The 22,266-nt window shown below is 60.7% G+C and overlaps 3 protein-coding genes across 7 annotated transcripts; 2 read left to right on the forward strand and 1 right to left on the reverse strand.

The window, feature by feature from the left end:
• Positions 1–475: 475 nt before the first annotated feature.
• LOC116238692 (homeobox protein otx5) lies at positions 476–7,377 on the forward strand. 3 transcript variants are annotated; one of them, XM_090129852.1, is made up of 4 exons: positions 476–2,432; positions 4,287–4,391; positions 4,958–5,109; positions 6,750–7,377. In XM_090129852.1, exons 2-4 carry the CDS (start codon positions 4,295–4,297, stop codon positions 7,362–7,364), a joined length of 864 nt encoding a protein of 287 aa, XP_089985978.1. In that variant the 5' UTR covers positions 476–2,432; positions 4,287–4,294; the 3' UTR covers positions 7,365–7,377. The 3 variants fall into 3 exon arrangements, with proteins under 3 accessions (XP_089985978.1, XP_089985979.1, XP_089985977.1); XM_090129853.1 differs by lacking the exon at positions 476–2,432 and having other exon boundaries at positions 3,424–4,391; positions 4,910–5,109; XM_090129851.1 differs by lacking the exon at positions 476–2,432 and having other exon boundaries at positions 3,424–4,391.
• Positions 2,055–22,233, reverse strand: BCKDHA (branched chain keto acid dehydrogenase E1 subunit alpha). Of its 3 annotated transcripts, none has more exons than XM_090129844.1 (10): positions 22,078–22,233; positions 20,457–20,618; positions 19,171–19,257; positions 18,974–19,082; positions 18,718–18,879; positions 17,582–17,788; positions 17,343–17,484; positions 15,955–16,126; positions 14,660–14,826; positions 2,055–2,076 (listed from the first exon to the last, which is right to left on the reverse strand). In XM_090129844.1, the coding sequence occupies exons 1-10, from the start codon at positions 22,159–22,161 to the stop codon at positions 2,070–2,072; spliced, it is 1,299 nt and encodes a 432-aa protein (XP_089985970.1). In that variant the 5' UTR covers positions 22,162–22,233; the 3' UTR covers positions 2,055–2,069. The 3 variants fall into 3 exon arrangements, with proteins under 3 accessions (XP_089985970.1, XP_089985969.1, XP_089985971.1); XM_090129843.1 differs by lacking the exon at positions 2,055–2,076 and adding an exon at positions 10,942–11,049; XM_090129845.1 differs by lacking the exon at positions 2,055–2,076 and having other exon boundaries at positions 14,586–14,826.
• On the forward strand, positions 10,934–13,938 carry DMAC2 (distal membrane arm assembly component 2). The gene is made up of 6 exons (XM_090129855.1): positions 10,934–11,018; positions 11,463–11,632; positions 12,183–12,263; positions 12,367–12,506; positions 12,593–12,755; positions 13,752–13,938. The coding sequence occupies exons 1-6, from the start codon at positions 11,001–11,003 to the stop codon at positions 13,921–13,923; spliced, it is 744 nt and encodes a 247-aa protein (XP_089985981.1). The 5' UTR covers positions 10,934–11,000; the 3' UTR covers positions 13,924–13,938.
• Positions 22,234–22,266: the final 33 nt, after the last annotated feature.

A 22,266-nucleotide genomic window follows, 5' to 3' on the forward strand; every position in this document is an offset into this window, starting at 1 on the left:
CCCCAAACCCACCCCACACCCACACCTGGAGGGGGTCAGACCCCAAACCCACACCTTAGAGCGGGGGGAGTCAGACCTCAAACACATCCCAAACCCACACATTGGGGTTGGTCAGACCCCAAATCTACACCTGGGGGGGGGGGTCAGACCCCACAGCCTATCCCAAACCTTTTTTTTTGGGGGGGGGGGGGAGAAGGGGAGGGAGGTGGTTGATGGGACATTCCCCTTTATTTTTGCCCCTTTTTGTACACTTTTTGCGTTGGGGTTTTCTTTTTGGAGCTGTAATATAGGGTCATGGGGGGCACAGGAGGGTTTTGTACACAAAATGTCATGCTGGGGGGGCTGCACCCTTTGCCCCCCCACCCCCCATCCTGCTATGGGGCAGCTGCTGTGCCCCACATCCCCACCATCACCCCCATCCCATACATCCCTCATGTTCCACTTTGTACCGGGCCGCGTTCCCCACCCCAAATAAATAAAACCCTCAATATTCATTAAGTTTCCTTCCTAATTAACCCCCGCCCAGCCCCACGTTTTCTGCTTCGTTAGCAATAAATTCCCCCCACGCATAACCCAAAGCTGAGGTGGGTTTTGGGGGCTCTGTGGATGTTGTGCTGTATTTTGGGGGGGGTTCCCTTCCCGTGGACCTTTGGCTGTGGGGTTTTTCCTTTCCCTTTTCCGGGGGATTTGCACCCGGATTACCCTGGGGAGGGAGGTGGGGGGGTGACGTGATTGCTGCTGACACCCCGGTGGTAAATTTAGTCCCATGTGAGCCACCCTAAGAGGGATTATGGGGCCGGGGGGGGGTGGTGGCACCTGAGGTCGGCCCCAAGGAACGGCCCTGGGGCTGAGCTGCCCCCCGGGACCCCCAGCAGCGCTGCCCTGGGGGAGAATCACCCTTAAAACTCTGCAATTTTGGGGTCTGCTGACTTAAAACCCCAACTTCAGGGGTTTTGCTGCCTTTAAACCCCACAATTTGGGGGCTTTGCTTCTTAAAACCCCGTCGTTTTGGGGTTCGCTGCCTTAAAACTCCACCGTTTGGGGCTTTTCTGCCCAAAACCATCACTGGAAAGGACATTCATTGAGAAATGCTGTGTTTATTTTAATTACGTAGATTACAAAGTGACTAATTGTATTCCTTCTCCAGGAGCAGGCGCTGTAGAACCCTACAGGGCCGTTTCAGGACCCCAAAATGCCAAAACAACCCTGAAAATGGTAACAAAAATCATCAGCTGTGCTTTGGGGCCCCTCCCCTCATTATCGGGGTTTAATTGGGGTTTTGGGGTTCCCTTCTGGATTAAAGCCTTCAAGGTTGGCACACAGACGTGGGGTGGCTTTGGGGTGATGGAGATGTGGGGACACCCCTCCGGTCAGCAGTTCATGAGCAGGATTTGGGGTGAAACGTCTCAGATTTGGGGTGAAATTTCTCAGATCTGTGACATCTTTTGAGCCTCACCCATTTTGGATACATTATAGGGCCGGGTATTTCGGGGATCCAGTCCACGGGGACCCCAAAAAGGGGATAATTTGGGGGTCTCAAGCTGGGGAGGGGGCAGCCCTGGGTGAATCAATGCTGCATCTGTGCTGCCCCCACCCTCAACTCACCCCCCACCCCCCACCGATGCAGGATTAGGGTTAATCAGCCCGAAATCCCCACGTCTGAAAAACAAACTAATCAGGCCCGGTACAGCACTGCTCCCAGCTGCTGGGGGTGGGGTGGGGCCTGGGGGGCTGCGTAGGGGCCTGGGGGGGCTGCATGGGGATCTGAGGGGGCTGCACTGGGATTTTGGGGGTCTCTGTTGGGATTTGGGGGCTGCACCAGGACTGGGGGCTGAGTGAGGACCCCAAGGGGCCACAATGGGTTTCCTCACCCCATCTCCATCCCATGCTCCCCACCCAGGGGTCCCAGCTCCACCCCAAACCCATCCTTGTCCCCATGGGGGGGCTTTTTGTGCCCCCCCCCCCACACCACCACCCACAGGTGCACCCAAACCCCCAAAGTTTGCACCCAAATGAGCAGCGCTTTCACACCCCATCATCAGTCCTAACGAGCACCGGACGGCCCGCCGTCAGTCCCTGCAATTAGACACGGGTTTTAATTAGGACTGGGGGCATCGGTGGGGCTCATGATAACCCCCCCACCGTGCCCCATAGAGGAAACCCCACTCCACCTCCCCATATAATGAACCAGTGGCAATTACAGGGTTGTTACCCCACAGCCTTGGGGGGGGGGGGGGGGTTCAGCGCCATGCTCCCCCCGCTCCACTAACGAGGGATGAGCGCTAATTGCCGGCGGCGGCGGATTAAAGCCCCGTGCGGGGCCCAATGTCACCCCGGGGATTAACGGGGCGGTGACATCACGGGGGGGCTCTACTTAAAGCTCCCCCCGGCGCGGGGACGCCTTCCCACCGCCAGCCCCGAGCCCAGCACAGGTAGGGCAGCTCTGAGGGGACGGGGGGGTGTTTGGGGTGGGGGTGGGGGGTTGGGGGGCACCCATGGGTGAGGGACGGAGCCCCCAACACGGGGAGAGGGACATCAGCCCCACTGCGGTGTCCTCAGTCTGTGGGGCACGAGGTGTCCCCAATCCATGGGGCTCAAGCTGTCCCCAATCCATGGGGTGCTTTATGCCCCCAATCTGTGGGGCACGAGGGGGTCCTTTATGTCCCCAATTTATGGGGCACAAGGTGTCCCCAATCCATGGGGTCCTTTATGTCCCCGGTTTATGGGGCATGAGGTGTCCTCAATTTATGGGGTCCTTTATGTCCCCAATCCACAGGGCACAAGGTGTCCCCAGTTTATGGGGCTCAAGCTGTCCCCAGTCCATGGGGTCCTTTATGTCCCCAGTCCATGGGGCACAAGGAATCCCCAGTCCATGGAGCACGAGGTGTCCTCAATTTATGGGGTCCTTTATGTCCCCAATCCATGGGGTGCTTTATGTCCCCAATCTATGGGGCATGAGGAATCCCCAGTCCATGGAGCACAAGGTGTCCCCAATTTATGGGGCCCTTTATGTCCCCAATTTATGGGGCACAAGGTGTCCCCAATCCATGGGGCACAAAGAATCCCGAGTCCATGCATTATGAGGTGTCCCCAATCTCTGGGGCCCTTTATGTCCCCAATCTATAGGACATGAGATTTCCTCAGTCTGTGGGGCCCATGATGTCCCCAATCCATGGGGCTCGAGGTGTCCCCAATTAACGGGGCCCTTTATGTCCCCAATCTGTGGGGCTTGAGGTGTCCCCAGTCTATGGGGCCCATGATGTCCCCAGTCTGTGGTGCTGTGCCATGCAGTGCTGTGCTGTGCTGTGCAGTGCTGTGCTGTGTGTTGCTCTGTGCAGTGCTGTGCCATGCAGTGCAGTGCAGTGCTGTGCTGTGTGTTGCTCTGTGCAGTGCTGTGCCATGCAGTGCAGTGCAGTGCTGTGCAGTGCTGTGCCATGCAGTGCAGTGCAGTGCTGTGCTGTGTGTTGCCCTGTGCAGTGCTGTGCCATGCAGTGCTGCTCCGTGCGTTGCTCTGTGCTGTGCTGCAAAGCATGGCGTTGCTTTGCACCGTGCCGTGCTGCATTCCACCATGCAACCTTTGCAAAATGGCATTGCACCGTGCAGCCATGCACAGTGCCATGTTGCATTGCACCATGCGACCCTGCACCATGCGACCCTGCGCCATGCAACCTTGCACCGTGCAACCTTGCATTGTGCAACCTTGAAGATGGCACTGCACCATGCCATGTTGCATTGCACCGTGCTACCTTGCACCACCCCATGCAACCCTGCACCATGCCATGTTGCACTGCACCATGCAAACCTGCACCACGCCATGTTGCATTGCGCCATGCAACCTTGCACCATGCAACCCTGCACCATACCATGTTGCACTGCACCATGCAAACCTGCACCACACCACGCAGCCTTGCACTATGCAGCTTTGCACCACGCCACGTTGCATTGCACCCTGCAACCTTGCATCATGCAAACTTGCACGCCACATTGCATTGCACCACGCAAACCTGCACCACACCATGTTGCATTGCGCCGTGCAGCCTTGCACCATGCCGTGTTGCATGGCACCATGCAACCTTGAACCATGCAGCCTTGCACCACGCTGCGTTGCATTGTGCCATGCAACTCTGCCCCACGTCACGTTGTGCTGCATCGTGCGACTCTGCAAGCCACGTTGCATCGCATGATGCAACCCTGTGCCACACCACGTTGCACTGCACCATGCAACCTTGCACCGTGCCACGCTGCACTGCTGCATGCTGCCCTGCAACCCTGCCGTGTCCCCGCAGCCCGGAGCATGATGTCCTACATCAAGCAGCCCCACTATGCTGTCAATGGGCTGACGCTGGCTGGACCAGGCATGGATTTGCTGCATTCTGCTGTGGGGTACCCCGGTGAGCAGAGGGGGGGTTGCACGGGGGGGAGGTTGCACAGGAGGGGGTTTGGACAAGAGGTTGCACGGGGGAGGGCAGAGAGTTTGCACAGAGGGTTTGCTTGTGGGGTTTTGCACAGCGGAGTGCAAAGGGTTTGCATGTAGGGTTTTGCACTGAGGGTTTGCTCAAGGGGGGGGGTGTTTGCACGCGGGGTGTTGCACGGGGTATTGCATAGGGTTTGCACGCGGGGTGTTGCACAGGTTTGCAAATGGAGTTGGAAACGAGGGGTTGCACAGGGAGATGCACAGGGTTTGCACAGAGTGTTTTTGCACAAGGGAGTGCCCAGAGTTTGCACACGGGGTGTTGCACTGAGGGTTTGCAGACGGGGTTGGAAGCAAGGGGTTGCACAGGGGGGGGTGCACAGAGGGTTTGCCGGTGGGGTTTTGCACTGAGGGTTTTGCACAAGGGGGGGGTTGCACGTGGGGTTTTGTGCACGGGGTTTTTTCACAGAGGGGGTTTGCAGGGGGGACGTTGCACAGGAGCTGCACAGGTGAGGTTGTTTGCACGGGGGGGGGGTTGTTTTGCAGCCACCCCCCGGAAGCAGCGCCGTGAGCGCACCACGTTCACACGGGCACAGCTGGACATCCTGGAGGCTCTGTTTGCCAAAACGAGGTACCCCGACATCTTCATGAGGGAGGAGGTGGCCCTGAAGATCAACCTGCCTGAATCCCGCGTGCAGGTGGGTGCAAAATGGGGTCCTGAGTGCACCCACGTGTGTAACACGGGGTCCTGAGCGCACCCACGTGTGCAAAATGGGGTCCTAAGTACACCCATGTGTGTAAAATGGGATCCTGAGTGCACCCATGTGTGCAAAATGGGGTCTTGAGTGCACCCACGTGTGTAACATGGGGTCCTGAGTGCACCCATGTGTGCAAAATGGGGTCCTGAGTGCACCCACGTGTGTAACATGGGGTCCTGAGTGCACCCACGTGTGTAACACGGGGTCCTGAGTGCACCCATGTGTGCAAAATGGGGTCCTGAGTGCACCCACGTGTGTAACATGGGGTCCTGAGTGCACCCACGTGTGTAACACGGGGTCCTGAGTGCACCCATGTGTGCAAAATGGGGTCCTAAGTACAACCATGTGTGTAAAATGGGATCCTGAGTGCACCCATGTGTGCAAAATGGGGTCCTGAGTGCACCCACGTGTGTAACACGGGGTCCTGAGCGCACCCATGTGTGCAAAATGGGGTCCTAAGTATACCCACGTGTGCAAAATGGGATCCTGAGTGCACCCACGTGTGCAAAATGGGGTCCTGAGTGCACCCACGTGTGTAACATGGGGTCCTGAGTGCACCCACCTGTGCAAAATGGGGTCCTGAGTGCAGGTGGGTGCAAAATGGGGTCCTGAGTGCACCCATGTGTGTAAAATGTGATCCTGAGTGCATCCACATGTGCAAAATGGGGCTCTGAGTTCACCTACCTGTGCAAAATGGGGTCCTGAGTGCACCCATGTGTGCAAAATGGGGCTCCTGCATGCAGAAAGGCTTTGCACACCCCCACGTGTGCACTCACGGGGATCCTGTGTGTGCAGTTGGTGCTCAGTGCCTCCATGCACGGAGCTCCATGCACACACATGTGCGTGCACGAGGGGCTCAGCTCAGTGCACGCCCAGCAGACGCAGCTCTGTGCGTGCACAAGACCTGGAGTTGTTGCTCAGTGCGTGCACACGCATGGACAAGCAGCTCAGTGCATGCACACACGTGTGGATCTGCAGCTGGGTGCATGTATGTGTGTGTGCACACTCAGGACGTGCTTCTGCTGCATGCACACGTGTGTGCACACTCAGGACACGCAGCTGGGTGCGTGCACATGCATGTGCAAACTCAGGACACAGCTGAGTGCATGCACACACGTGTGTGCACCCTCAGGACACACAGCTGAGTGCATGCACACATGTGTGTGCACACTCAGGACATGCTTCTGCTGCATGCGCACACGTGTGCACACTCAGGACACACAGCTGGGTGCGTGCACACGTGTGTGCACACTCAGGTCACACAGCTGGGTGCGTGCACATGCATGTGCAAACTCAGGATATGCTTCTGCTGCATGCACACACGTGTGCACACTCAGGACACACAGCAGGGTGCACACACATGCATGTGTGCACACTCAGGACACAGCTGAGTGCATGCACACACGTGTGTGCACACTCAGGACATGCTTCTGCTGCATGCACACGTGTGTGCACAGTCAGCACACACAGCTGAGTGCACGCACACGCGTGTGCACACTCGTGACGCGCACCCGCTGCACGCACACACACGCGTGCACTCCCAGCCCCCTCCCCGTGCCTCAGTTTCCCTCCCCCCCCAGGTGTGGTTCAAGAACCGCCGCGCCAAGTGCCGCCAGCAGCAGCAGCAGAGCAGCGGGCAGCCCAAGGCTCGCCCGGCCAAGAAGAAGCCGTCCCCCCCCCGGGAACCGCAAAGCGACGCCGGGGGGGCCGGGCCGTACAGCCCCACCCAGCCCGGCCCCGCGGGGACCCCCGGCTCCGCCGCCCCGGTCTCCATTTGGAGCCCGGCTTCCATCTCTCCGGTGCCGGACCCGCTGGCCGCCGGCAGCGCTCCGGGTTTGCCGCGTTCCGCTCCGTTCTCCGCCGCTCCCTACAACCAAACGGCGCCCTACGGGCAGAGCTACGGGGGCTCGGCCGCCTATTTCGGGGGCCTGGACTGCGGGCCGTACCTTTCCCCCATGCATCCTCCGCTGGGGGCTCCCGGAGCGGCTCTCAGCCCCCTGGGGGCACCCATGGGTGCTCACCTGACGCCCTCCCCCGCCGCTCTGTCCGGGCAGAGCTTTGGGGCGGGGTTGGGCTTTGGGGCGGTGGATTGCTTGGAGTACAAAGAGCAGGCGGGAGCGTGGAAGCTCAACTTCAACCCGGCCGATTGCCTGGACTACAAGGAGCAGAGCTCCTGGAAGTTCCAGGTGTTGTGAAGGGGGGGGAGGAGAGACGGGGTGGGGGGTAGGGGGGTGAATCTGGGGGGGGGGTGGGAGCGTGTGGGGCGGCCCCGGGGGTCGGGGTGGCTCCGCATGGACTGCGGTCGGGGTCTGCAGAGTGTGGGGGGGGTGCAGAAGCCCCAAAGGATGCAGCATCCCTGCATGGAGCAGCCCTGCATGGAGCATCCCTAAGGGACACAGCATCCCCACATGGAGCAGCCCTAAAGGATGCAGCATCCCTGCATGGAGCATCCCTAAGGGACACAGCTTTCCTGCATGGAGCATCCCTGCATGGAGCATCCCTGCATGGAGCATCCCCAAAGGATGCAGCATCCCTGCATGGAGCATTGCTAAGGAACAGAGCATCCCTGCATGGAGCATCCCTAAGGGACACAACATCCCTGCATGGAGCATCACTGGGGAACACAGCACTGCTGCATGGAGCATTCCTGCATGGACCATCCCCAAAGGATGCAGCATCCCTGCATGGAGCATTCCTAAGAGACACAGCATCCCTGCATGGAGCATCTCTGCATGGAGCATCCCCAAAGAATGCAGCATCCCCAAAGAATGCAGCATCCCTGCATGGAGCATCCTAAGGGACACAGCATCCCTGCATGGAGCATCACTGGGGTACACAGCACTGCTGCATGGAGCATTCCTGCATGGGCCATCCTCAAAGGATGCAGCATCCCTGCATGGAGCATCTCTGCATGGAGCAGCTCCAGGACACACAGCATCCCCGCACAGGGCATCCCTAAGGAGTGCAGCATCCCTGCATGGGCTGTCCCTGCATGCATCACCCCCCAGGACGTGCAGCATCCCTGCATGCATCACCCCCAGGGTGTGGAGGATCTCTGCGTGCAGCGTCCTTGCTTGGAGCAGCCCTAAGGAACACGGCATCCCTGCATGGAGCATCTTTGCATGGAGCATCCCTAAGGGACAGAGCATCTTTGCATGGAGCATTCTTAAGGAACGGAGCACCCCTGCATGGTGCATCCCTGGGGAATACAGCATCCCTGCGTGGAACATCCGTGCGTGGAGCATCCCCAAAGAATGCAGCACCTTTGTGTGGAGCATCCCTAAGGAATGCAGCATCCCTGCAAGGGCTGTCCCTGCACGCATCACCCCCAGGACATGGAGGATCCCTGCATGCAGCATCCTTGCATGGAGCAGCCCTGCATGGCACATCCCCAGGACATGCAGATCTCTGCATGCCACATCCCTAAGGAGCACAGCATCCCTGCAAAGCATTCACAACGACTGCAACATCTCCCTGTACAGCGCATCCCTCAGGACTGCAGCCGCCTTGCATTCTGCATCCCTGCATTCTGCACCCCTGCATCCTACATCCCTGCATCTCACATCCCTGCATCTCACATCCCTGCATTCTGCATCCCTGCACTCTGCATCCCTGTATTCTGCATCCCTGCATCCCACATCCCTGCATCTCACATCCCTGCATTCTGCATCCCACATCCCTGCATTCTGCATCCCTGCATTCTGCACCCCTGCATCCCACACATCCCTGCATTCTGCATCCCAGCTTGGAGCATCCCCACAGCACAACCCATCCCTGCACACTGCAGCTCTGCATGGACCATCCTTGTGGTGCTGAGCACTGCACCCATGGCATGCAGCACCCTTGCAACACATTGCAACGCCGTTTGCACCACCGGGCACCTTTGCAGCTGCTTGGCACGGATGCATCTCTGCAGCACGGAGCGCCCACCCAGCGCACAGCATCCTTGCAAGCCTGTTGCAGGGCACCCTTGCAGCACAAAGCACCGTTGCAGCATGGAGCACCCTCACAACTTGTTGCAGTGCAATTATTATTATTATTTTTTGCAGCACAGAGCACCTTTGCAGCTGCTTGGCATGCATCTCTGCAGCATGGAGTGTGCATCCAGCACAGAGCATCCTTGCATCCTGTTGCGATGCAGCCTTGCAGCACAGAGCACCATTGCATCGCATTGCATTGCTGCACGAACTGACATTGTCCCCCCCCCCTCCCCCCGCCCCATTGCAGCTCCGCAGCGGAGGGGAGCGCAGAGGAGAGGAAAAGGCTTTAAAAACAAACAAAGAGGAAACAATCGTAATTAAAACAAAGTGCAAACGAAGGGCGGACCACGTGGTGTCATTAATTAAGGTGCCCCCCTCCCCCCTCTCCATCCTGCCTCCCCCCCTCCCCCCCCTTCGCTGATCTCATTTAGCAAATGGGGGCGGCGGCGAATTAAGAGGGATTAATTAATTATGGCCCCGGTGACAAATTGGTGGGCAATGGCGGGTGACAGCGGCTTGGAGGGGGGGGGGGGGTGGCTCTAATTAGAGAGCGGTGATTAATTGCTGCGTGCAACGCCGTGCTGTGCTGCACCTCGTGCAGTGCAGTGCATCGTGCTGCAGTGCTGCGCTATGGGACAAGGAGGAATGGGGGGGAGGGGGGGGAGGCAGAAAAATGTGTGTTACCCTTTAACCCCTCAATCCGCCCCGAAATGCTGCTTAAATCCCTTCAGAGCTGATCCGGTGATGCAAAGGGCCCATGGGGGGGGGGACGGGGGGGTCGCAGGGTTTGCTTTGGGGGGTCCGTATATTGAGGGGGGGTCCGTATATTGTGGCAGTCCTGGGTTTTATTGGGGGGGGGGGCTTTGCATTTGGAGGTCCCATTTTTTGCTGGGGGGGTGGGGGGTTATGAGTTGTGGGATCAGAGCTCACAGACTGGGGGGGGGGGGGGGAATTTTCTGGGGGGCTTCATGCGCTTGGAGGGGGGTGGTCCCGTGGTTTGATGGGGTGAGGGGGGGGTCCCAGGCTTTGCTGAGGACATTTTGCACTCGGGGGGGGGTCCCGTTTCTCTTCGGGGAAGGGGGGGTCTCCGTGTTTCAGCCCCCTTAGAATGAGTGGGTCGGGATGGGGGTCCCTCCCCCTCCTCCCCATATGGTGAGGCTGTGCCCCCCCCCCCGGCGCTGCTGTGCAGATGGAGCCATAATCCGCTCTGAGCTGGGGGGAGGGAAGGGGGAGGGCTAAGCCCGGTTTAAGGGCCCTAATGAAGGGGATAAGGGGGGAGGAGGGGAACTGCCGGGGGGGGGGGGGAACTGTGGGGACCGGGGGGAGTGGGGTGGGGGGGTTTCCACGTGGTCTGCGTCGCTTCATTGTGCGTCATGTGGGGGCTACAGGAACCCGAGGGGGGGGGCTTTGGGAACCCCATTAAGGGCTGGGGGACCCCAGTGAGGGTTATGGGACCACACTGGGGGTCTCAGGGATCACCTGAAGGGCCATAGGGCCCCCATGAGGTCCAAGGAACCCCCAAAAGGGGCCTCTGGGAACCCAGTAAGGGCACTGGGACCCCACTAAGAGCCACGGGGCCCCAAGGAAGGGCACACGTGGGGGTCTCGGGACCCCATTAAGGGTCCGCTGAGGGCACTGGGACCCCGCTAAGGGCATTGGGACCCCCACTGAGGCGCTTTGGGACCCCACTGAGGCCCTGTGGGACCCCATTGAGGCCCTGTGGGACCCCCATTGAAACCCTTTGGATCCCACTGACGCCTTTAGGACCCAGAGAGCCCCCAGGGGCCGGAAGTGCGGTGTGGGCGGGGCCTCTGCCGGAAGTCGCGCGTCGCGTCGTGATGACGTAACAAGATGGCGGCGGCGTTAGCGGTAGGTGAGGCCCCGTCACCTCGGAGACGTCCTGGGAGGGGATGCGGGGCACTAATTAGTGCTTAATTAAAGGAAGTGTTTCCTCTGCAGCCGCTGTGTGCAGCTCGGGGGGTCTGAGTGTGGGAGGGGGGCCTAAAAGGGTTTATTGGGGGGGGGTTTGGGTTCACGCTTTGACCTGGGGCCGGGGGAGTGGGTGGGGGGCAACAACGAGTCTGGGGGGGGAGTTGGGGACACTTTGGTGGGATGAGGGGGGGGTCAGAGGGATGGGGACGTTGAGTTGGGGGGGAGCGCGAAGGGGCACGGTTTTGGGAGGGGGGGATAGGGGAGAAGATACCATAGAGAGATAAATAGGGACACTTGGGGGGGGAGTCGAGGGGGGACACTGAGGTTTGGGAGGAGGGGCGGGGAACGGAGGGTTGGGGGCACCGCTGCTCTCTCCCACAGATGCGGGGGCTCCGGGGGGGTCGCGTCCCGCTGCCCCCCCACCCCGGCGGGCCGTGCCGCCGGGTCTCGTCGGGGGCACTGCAGCGTTTGGGGGAATGGTTCTACGAGGTGGAGGCGGTGCTGGGCTGGGCGGAGCGGCTGCGGCGGCGGCGGCTGCGCGGGAAGAACGCGTATGTGGGGCGGGGACCCCCCCGGTTGGGAGCGGGAGCCCCCCGGGGGGCAGCCCTGACGTGGGGGGGGTCGGGGGTGGGGGGGAGTTAAGGTCCCCGAATCCGTGAGGGGAAATGGGAGAGGGCGAAGTCGGTCCCTCCGTATGTGGGGTTGGGGTCCCACGTGTTGTGGGGAGGGGGATGTGGGGAGGGGGATATATTGGGGCCGCCTCCCCGTGGGGTGAAGGTGGAGGGGTGGGATCTGCCCCTGTATATCGGGGGGGTACGAATTTGGGGGATACATTGGGATCCTTGAATGAAGGGGATGAAGGAGGAGGGGTGGAGTCCCCCCTTCCTGGGCAGGGGGGGGAAATTGGGGTCCCTTCGTGTGCGGAGAGGTGGGAACTCCCCATAATTTGGGGCCCCTTCCCAGAGGTGGGTTGAAATCGGGGGTCCCATTCCCCCTCTGCTTACACCCCATGGCTCAGATCAGCCTCTTCTTCTAAGAGGGGGTTGGATCGGGGACCCCACCCCACACAGCCCCCCCCCAGAACCCCCCCGCTCCCCGCAGGCCCTACAGCTTCGTCCAGACCCTGCATGGCAACAACGTGGCGGCCGCCTGCTTCGCCATGTCGTGCGGCGGGAGGGTGAGGTGAGCCCCCAGCCCCGACTTCCTGCCTTCCCCTGGGGGTGGGGACCCCCCCCCCCTTCTTTATTTTTGCTCCCTGATGCTTTTTTACCCCCCACCCCCATAGATTTGAGGGCCAGGAGCGCTGGCTCTGTGCAGACTCCCGCGGGCGTTGGAGCCCCGAAGTGCTGCAGTTCCACCACGTCCCCGTGGTGGCCCTGGACCTCAGCGGCACCGAAGTCACCTACGACGGTTTGGACAACATTGGTGAGACCCCACCTCCCCCCAGGGGACACCCCTGAACCCCACGGCGTCCCCTAAACCCCCTTCTTTTGCCCCCCTACCCCTCCAAGTGCTGCTGACGAAGCTGCAGCACCTGGACCTGAGCGGGTGCCCCCACGTGGACGACTGGGCGCTGGGGAGGCTGCACGTTTTTGGGGACAGCCTGCAGGAGCTGTCGGTGGCACGGTGCCCCCGGGTCACTGAGAGGGGATTGGCCACGCTGCATCAGCTGCCGTGAGTGTGGGGAGGGGGATGTGTCAGCTTGGGGGGGTGAGGGGAGGGAGAGAGCATCTCCCACCAGCGTATGGGGATGTGGACACCCCCTGAGCACAGGGATGGGGGTCTCAGTCTCATCCTCTTAACGTGGGGACAGGGATGGGGGTCTTGGTGTCACCCCCTGAGCACAGGGATGGGGGGGGGGGTCTCAGTGTCACCCCTTTAACATGGGGTGACACCGAGACCCCCATTCCTGTCCCCCTGAGCACAGCAGTGGGGATGGGGGAGTCTCAGTGTCACCCCTTTAACATGGAGACAGGGATGGGGGTCTCTCTGTCACTCCTGAGCATAGCAGTGGGGATGGGGGGGGTCTCTGTGTCACCCCCTGAGCATGGGGTCAGGGATGGGGGTCTTGGTGTCACTCCTGAGCACAGGGATGGGAATGGGGGGGTCTCAGTGTCAGCCCTTTAACATGGGGACAGGGATGGGGGTCTTGGTGTCACCCCCTGAGCACAGGGATGGGGGGGGTCTCAGTGTCACCCCTTTAACATGGTGATAGGGATGGGGGTCTCAGTGTCACCCCTGAGCACAGCAGTGGGGATGGGGGGGTCTCGGTGTCACCCCTTTAACATGGTGATAGGGATGGGGGTCTCTGTGTCACCCCCTGAGCACAGCAGTGGGGATGGGGGGGGGGGTCTCAGTGTCACATCCCTGAGCACAGGGATGGGGGGGGTCTCAGCGTCACCCCTTTAACGTGGGGACAGGGATGGGGGTCTCTGTGTCACTCCTTGAGCACAGCAGTGGGGGTGGGGGGGGGTCTCAGCATCACATCCCTGAGCACAGGGATGGGGGGGGTCTCAGCGTCACCCCTTTAACGTGGGGACAGGGATGGGGGTCCCAGTGTCACTCCTGAGCACAGGGATGGGGGGGGAGTCTTGGTGTCACCCTGCTGAGCACGGGGATGTGGATGGGGACCCACAGTGGGGGCTGCCCTATGTGTTGCCCCCTCCCCAGGAAGCTGCAGTGCCTGGACGTCGGGGGGCTGGCGGTGCCGAGCCCGGGGCTGCTGCGCATTCTGCTGGAGGAGATGCTGCCACACTGCCGGGTGTTGGGCATGGAGATGGGGGAGGGGGACCCCCCAGAGGCCCCCCCGGAGCTGGGGCAGCCCCCCCCACCGCCCCCCTAACAGCACTGTGATTGGAGGGGGGGTCCCAAGGTGGGATTAAACGTATCGTGGTCGCTCTGCTCTGAGGGTTTTGGGTTCATGCTGTGGTCTGGGGGGTTTTGGTTTTGGGGAGGTGGGGGGGGGAGTCAGTTTAACACCCCAAAGCCCCCCCCAAGGAGTTGATTTGCCCCCTCCCAGGGGTTCACACACTTCCAAGGGGAGCTAATCCCCCCCCAGCTGGGTTAATTACCTCCACCAAAGGGGGTTAATCCACCCTAAAGAGGGCTCGTTGCCCCCCCGGTGGGTTAACTGCTCCCTCCAAGGGGATTAGTGCCCCCTGAAGACAGCTAATTGCCCCCCCCTCCCCCCCCCGGAGGAATATTTCCCCTTCTCACAGGGTTGTTGAGCCCCGCAGGGACTCTATTCCCCCCAAAAAGGGGCTCAGTTCACAGCCCCCCCCCCTCCAAACCTCTGCTCTGCAGCCAGGGCGGGCGCGCAGCCACGTTTATTGGCAGAGCACATCCCTAGGAATGGGGAGGGGGCTGGGGGGGGGGGGTTCCCATTAGAATGGGGGTCCCGGGGGGTGGAAGGTAGGTGGTTTTGGGGAGGGGTCTCTCACTTCTCATAGAGCTCCATGGGGTAACGCTCCCCGTAGTGCTGCCATGGGGGGTGGGGAGGTGGGGGGGGGGGGGTTCCCATTAGGATGGGTGTCCCGGGGGGTGGGAGGTAGGTGGTGGTTTTTGGGGGGGGGTCTCACTTCTCGTAGAGCTCCATGGGGTAATGCTCCCCGTAGTGCTGCAGGTGGCGCTCCAGGGCCGCGCGCTGCCGCCGCAGGTTTGGGGGCATCTCCCGGTACACGTCCGAGAAAAGGTGCTGCGGGCTGGGCTTCGGCTTGCGCTCCGCCTGCTCGAACGCCTCCATCACCTGGGGGGGGGTCAGGGGGGGAAGGGGGTCGGGGGGCGGCACCGAATCCGCAGCGATTCGCCCCAAAATTAGGGGTTGGGGGGGGTGGTGAGGAGGTTTGGGGCGTTGTGAGCACGGGTAGAGCGGGTCTGGGTCGTATGTTGTGTGTGTGGGGTGTGATGCAGTGTGAGTTTGGGGGGTCATACGTGTACGTTGTGTGTGTGGGGTGTGATGCGGTGTGAGTTTGGGGGGTCATACGTGTACGTTGTGTGTTTGGGGTGTCGTACACTGCGTCACATCTGAGGAGGTGGTGGGTTTGGGGTGTCACGTGTGTGTACTCTGCGTGTTTGGGGTGTCATGTGTGTACTTTGTGGGGTGTCACGTGTGTGCTCTGCGTGTTTGGGGTGTCACGTGTGTGTACTCTGCATGTTTGAGGGCTGTTACACACGCATGTAACACGCCCTGCACACGGATGTAACATGCTTTAGGTGCCATAAGCACAGCTGTAACACACGTGGACACCCACTCCTGTATTGTACCCCACAAGGGACCCCCCCACACCACAGTGACCCCCATCCCCCTCCAAAGGACCCCTCCCACACCACAAGAACCCCCATACCCTCCCATCCCCCTCTAAAGGACCCCTCCCACACCACAATGACCCCCATTTCCCCCCAAAAGACCCCCCCCACACCACCAGGACCCCCATTTCACCCCAAAGGACCCCTCTAAAGGACCCCTCCCACACCACAATGACCCCCATCCCCCTCCAAAGGACCCCTCCCACACCACAATGACCCCCATTTCCCCCCAAACGACCGCCCCCACACCACCAGGACCCCCATCCCCTTCTAAAGGACCCCTCCCACACCACAATGACCCCCATTTCCCCCCAAAGGAGCCCCCCACACCACAAGAACCCCCATACCCTCCCATCCCCCTCTAAAGGACCCCTCCCACACCACAATGACCCTCACCCCCCCCAAACGACCCCCCCCACACCACCAGGACCCCCATCCCCTTCTAAAGGACCCCTCCCACACCACAATGACCCTCATCTCCCCTGAAAGGACCCCTCCCACACCACAATGACCCCCATTCCCCTCCAAAGGACCCCTCCCACACCACCAGGACCCCCCCCCCACCCACCTTTTTGCGGGAGCTTTTCCTCCAGCCCTTCTCCTGCTCCTCGTCCCACCAGCCCCGGCCCAGCATGTAGTGCCTGAGGCGGGAGATGGGGTGGTCCTGTTTGTCCCAGTAGTTCACCTCGTCCACCGAGCGGTAGGCGGAGCTGTCGTCACTGGTGCTGTGGTGGCCGATGCTGGGAGGGGGGGAGGAAGGGGTTAATGGGGGGTTTTGGGGTGGGGGGAGGGAGAGGGAGGGGATTATTGGGGGGTTTGGGGTGTGGGACATGAATACGGCGTAGTCTGGGGGGGTAATGGGGGCCATTGAGTGGTGTGCAGTTGCTGGTGGTGTGGTGGTTGATGCTGGGGGGGGTGGAGGAAGGGGTTAATGGGGGTTTTGGGGTGGGGGGAGGGAGAGGGAGGGGATTATTGGGGGGGTTTGGGGTGTGGGAGATGAATATGGGAATAACGGGATGTAATTTGGGGGGGGAATGGGGAGTGGTGCATGGAGTGGTTGTTGCTGGTGGTGTGGTGGTTGATGCTGGGGGGGGTGGAAGGGGTTAATGGGGGGTTTTGGGGTGGGGGGAGGGAGAGGAAGGGGATTAATGGGGGGTTTTGGGGTTTGGGGTGGGGATGTGGGAATAATGGGGTGTAATATGGGGGGGTAATGGGGGCTATTGAGTGGTGTGCAGTTGCTGGGGGGTGCTGCAGTTGATGCTGGGGGGTGGGAGGGGGATTAATTGGGGTTTTGGGATGGGGAGGGAGGAGAGGGAGGGGATAAATGGGGGGTTTGGGGTGTGGGGGTAATGGGGTGCAATGGGGAAGGTGCAGTGGGGGGGTAGAAGGGTGCAGTGGGGGAGCTTTTGGGAAATGGGAGTAATGGGGTACGATGGGGTGGAATGGGAATAAGGGGGGAATGGGGCAGGAATGGGGGGAATAGGGGGGTCATGGGGCAGGAATGGGGTGCAGTGGGAATGAGGGGGGTCATGGGGCAGCAATGGGGTGCAGTGGGAATGGGGGGGGGTCATGGGGCAGCAATGGGGTGCAGTGGGAATGAGGGGGGGTCATGGGGCAGCAATGGGGTGCAGTGGGAATGGGGGGGTCATGAGAAGGTAATGGGGTGCAGTGGGAATGGGGGGGGTCATGGGGCAGCAATGGGGTGCAGTAGGAATAGGGGGGGCCTTGGGGCAGCAATGGGGCGCAGAGGGGGGGTTGCAACGGGGTCGGGAGGTGCAGCAGAGCAAAGGTGGGCGCGGGGGGGGGGCAACGCGGTGCCATCCTGAGGAGTCACGGGAGCAGCGGGTGGGAAATGGGGCGCAGGGAGGGGGTGGGGTAGGAAAAAAGGGGCAGAGGGGCAGCGGTGGGGGTGGGAGGGGGGCAGTGGGGTGTGGGGGGGCGGTGGGGGGGCCGTACCGGTAGGTCATGGCCTCGATGAGGAAGGGTTGGTTCTCGGCCACGGCGCGACGCCGCGCTTCTTTGGTGGCGTTGTAAACAGCAAAGACGTCGTTGCCGTCCACGCGGATGGACATCAGCCCGTAGCCCGGCCCCCGTGCCGCTATGGGACGGCCAGAAATTGGGGTGACGCCCCCCCACGTGTGCCCCAACCCCCCCAACCCCCCTAAACGACCCACGCCCCCTCCCTCCCCCCTCACCGATGCCGTCCCCCCGGTACTGCTCGGAGGTGGGGGTGGAGATGGCGTAGCCATTGTTGCGGCAGAAGAAAATGATGGGGCACTCGAGGGTGGCGGCGAAGTTGAAGCCGGCGTGGGCGTCCCCTTCGCTGGCAGCCCCCTCCCCAAAATAGCAGATGACCGCCCGGCTGGCGTCGGCGCGCTTGATGGCGTAGGCGGCCCCCACGGCTGCGGGGAAAGAGGGGTTAAAGAGGGGGTCTGGGGGAGGGGGTAAAGTGAGGGGTGGGGGGGGTTATGTGGTGGGATTGTGGGAGGGGGTGGCAAAATGGAGGCTGTGGTGGATGGGCTGGGGGTCCTGGGGGGTTATGGGGGGTCCTGGGGAGGTGTGGGGGGGTTTATGGGGGTCCTGGGTGGGATGAAGGGGATAAAGCATGGGCTTGGAGGGTTACACGGTGGGATGGTGGAAGGGGGGTGACAAAGTGGAGGCTGTGGTGGATGGGCTGGGGGTCCTGGGGGGGTTATGGGGGGTCCTGAGGAGGTGTGGTGGGGGTTTATGGGGGTCCTGGGGAGGTGTGGGGGAGTTTATGGGGGTCCTGGGGAGGCCTGGGAGGGTTTATGGGGGTCCTGAGGAGGTGTGGGGGAGTTTATGGGGGTACTGGGGAGGCCTGGGGGGGTTTATGGGGGTCCTGGGGAGGCCTGGGGGGGCTTATGGGGGTCCTGGGGAGGTGTGGTGGGGGGTTTATGGGGGTCCTGGGGAGGTCTGGGGGAGTTTATGGGGGTCCTGGGGAGGTGTGGGGGGGTTTATGGGGGTTGTGGGGAGGTGTGGGGGAGTTTATGGGGGTCCTGGGGAGGTGTGGTGGGGGTTTATGGGGGTCCTGGGGAGGCCTGAGAGGTTTATGGGGGTCCTGGGGAGGCCTGGGGGGGCTTATGGGGGTCCTGGGGAGGCCTGGGGGGGCTAATGGGGGTCCTGGGGAGGTGTGGTGGGGGTTTATGGGGGTCCTGGGGAGGTTTGGGGGAGTTTATGGGGGTCCTGGGGAGGTGTGGAGGGTTTTATGGGGGGTTATGTGGTGGGGGTGGGATTGGGTGACAAAATGGAGACTGTGGTGGATGGGCTGGAGGTCTTGGGGAGTGGGGGGGCGTCCCGGGGGGGGGGTCACCTTGTGGGATCTGTGTGGCCAGAGGGGATGAGATGGTGACGAAGTGGCGCTCACGGCAGCCGTAATGCACGGGCATCTGTCGGCCGCGGCCGGGGTCGCTGGCATTGCCGTAGCACTGAGCCATGAAGAGGTCCAGGGGGTATCCACGGTACATCAGCACCCCTATGGAGGGGGGAAATTAAAAAAAAAACCCACCATTTTTAATTATTCCCACTCTAAAAAGGATTCAGCCCACGTTTGGGGCCCGGAGCCTCACCCGCCTCGCGGTACTGCCCGAAAACCAGGTCTGTGTCATCCAGCGCCGCCGCGCTGCCCACGTGGGTCCCCTCCTCACCATAGTTGGTCATATAGAAGGAAATACGGCCCTGGGGGGGGGACATGGGGGTCGGGGGGGGGCACAAATCGGGGCATCCCCGTCCCCGTCCCCCCCCAACCCCACATCTCGCCCCCTACCTGCCGCTGGGACTCGTAGAGGATGCGGTCCATGGTGTTGAGGAGCGTCATGGTCTTGTAGAGCTTCAGCACCAGCTCCTTGGGCAGCTGTGGGGCACACGCGTGTCACACGCGTGTCACACGCGTGGTTTGGGGTGTCGCAGGTGGGGGTGTGGTGTGTTTAGGGTGTCACAGACCTGGCTGTTGGGTGCTTGGGGTGTCAGTCAGACCCACTGATGTGGCACGTGTGAGGCGTCACAGGGATGGGGGTAACATGTTTGGGGTATCATAGACATGGAACTGGCATGTTTGGGGTGTAACATACATGTACATGGTGTGTTTGGGGCAATACATGCCTGAACATTACATGTTAAGGATATCACACACAGAGCTGTGACACGTGTGTTGTCACATCCATGCACATACATGTTGGTAGAGCCATGTACACAAACATGGCATGCTTAGCGTGTCCTGCACACGGATGTGGCGTGTTTGGGGTGTAACACGCACGGATCTGGCACATGTGGGGCATCACGTGTGGGCACAGCATGTTTGGGGGTCACACTGCAGGACATGGGGTGTGTGGGTGTCATACACACACAGCTGTGGTGTGTTGGTGGTGTCACACATACGTGACATGGCATGTTCACAGCGTCACACACACGGATGTGGCATGTTGGTGGTGTCACACTATGGGATGTGGCGTGCTCATGGTGTCACACACACGTGACATGGGATGTTCACAGCGTCACACACACGGACGTGGCATGTTGGTGCTGTCACACTACGGAACATGCCATGCTCACATGACATGGCATGTTCACAGCATCACACACACAGACGTGGGATGTTGGTGGTGTCACACTATGGGACATGGCGTGCTCACGGTGTCACACACACATGACATGGCATGTTCACAGCGTCACACACACGGATGTGGCATGTTGGTGGTGTCACGCTACGGGACGTGGCGTGCTCACGGTGTCACACACACGTGACATGGCATGTTCACAGTGTCACACACACGGACGTGGGATGTTGGTGGTGTCACACTACGGGACGTGGCGTGCTCACGGTGTCACACACACGTGACATGGCATGTTCACAGCGTCACACACACGGATGTGGCATGTTGGTGGTGTCACACTATGGGATGTGGCGTGCTCACGGTGTCACACACACGTGACCTGGGATGTTCACAGCGTCACACACACGGACGTGGGACGTTGGTGCTGTCACACCTTGGGACGTGGCGTGCTCACGGCGTCACACACACGGCTGTGACACATCAGGGGTGCCCCCCTCACCTGGGGGTCCTCGCTGGGGCTGACGATGTGGCCCTGGCGGTCCATGACGCGGTACACGGGGATCCCGGAGATGACATTGGGTTGGATGAATTCCAGGCGGTCGGCGAACTCAGCTGAGGCTCCGGGGAACTGTGGCTTCTCCTCCAGGGATGGGAAATCCCGCTGTGGGGTCACCCCTGTCACCACCGGGTCCCAAAAGCCACCACCACAAAAAGGGCACCGTCCCACAAACACCCTCCTGTGTGGCCAGTGGGTGGTGGAGGGGGGGTTGGTGGGAGGGAGGTGGGGATGGGATTGGGGGACAGGGGGGTGGGATATTGGAAGTGGGGATGGGACGTAGGGACATGGAGATGGGATGCAGGGATGGGATATAGGGACATGGGGATGGGATGTAAGGACACGGGGATGGGATGTAGGGATGGGATATAGGGACATGGGGACATGGGGATGGGACGTAGGGACATGGAGATGGGATGTAGGGATGGGATATAGGGACATGGGGACATGGAGATGAGATGTAGGGACATGGAATATAGGGACATGGAGATGGGATATAGGAATATGGGAACATGAACATGAGATTTAGGGGTATGGAAAGACAGGTATGTGGGAATGGGATGTAGAGATATGGGGATGTGGAAATGGGATACAGGGACATGGGGATGGGATATAGGAACACAGAACACGGAGATGTGGGGATGGGATGTAGGGACATGGAATATAGGGACACAAAGAGGGGATATAGGAATATGGGAACATGAACGTGAGATTTAGGGATATGGGAAGACAGGCATGTGGGGATGGGATGTAGGGATGTAGGGATGTGGGGACAGGATGTAGGAATGGGATATAGGGACATGGGGATGTAGGGATGTAGGGATATGGGATATAGGAACACAGGGATGGGATATAGGGACACGGGGATGTGGGGATGGGATACAGGAATATGGGAACATGAAAATAAGATGTAAAAATATGAGGACACAGGAATGGGATATAGAGACATCGAGATGGGATATAGGAACACGGGACACAGATGTGGGGATGGGATATAGGGATATGGGGATGTGGGGATGGGATATAGGGATAGGGGGATGTGGGGATGGGATGTAGGGACGTGGGAATGGGACGTAGGGATGGGATATAGGGATAGGGGGATGTGGGGATGGGATGTAGGAATATGGGATATAGGGACATGGGGATGGGACATATGGACATGGGGATGGGACATAGGTACACAGGGATGTGGGGATGGGATACAGGAATATGGGAACATCCCTGTTGGGAATATATGGGAATATTCCATGGGAACATATGGGAAAATAAGATGTAGAGATATGGGGACACGGGAATGGCATATAGGGACATGAGGATGGGATATAGGGCCACAGGACACAGATGTGGGGATGGGATACAGGGACACGGGGACACGGGGACACGGATGTAGGGACGTAGAGATAAACAGATGTGGGGACACGGGGACGGGACGTGGGGATGGGATGCGGGGACACAGCAGGGACGTGGGGACACGGTGCTGGGACACCGGGATGCAGGGACACAACGACTCGGCGGACGCAGCCATGGGACCCCGGCCCCCCCCGCCCCGCCCCGCCCCACTCACGGCGGTGCCGAGGCCTCGCCCCGCTCTCCTCGGAGCCGCCCTCAGGAGCCGCCCCCGCAGCGCCCTCAGCGCCAACGCCGCCATCTTGTGAGGGGCGAGGCGGCCGGGGGACGGAAGTTGCCTCACGGAGGGCGGAAGTTGCCTCAAGGCGGGAGGAAATTCCTCTCAGAGTGGCCGGAAGCTGCCTCA

The sequence above is a fragment of the Phasianus colchicus genome, chromosome 38 (genome assembly GCF_987193195.1).
Source record: "Phasianus colchicus chromosome 38, bPhaCol1.hap1.1, whole genome shotgun sequence".
NCBI classification, from domain to species: domain Eukaryota; kingdom Metazoa; phylum Chordata; class Aves; order Galliformes; family Phasianidae; genus Phasianus; species Phasianus colchicus.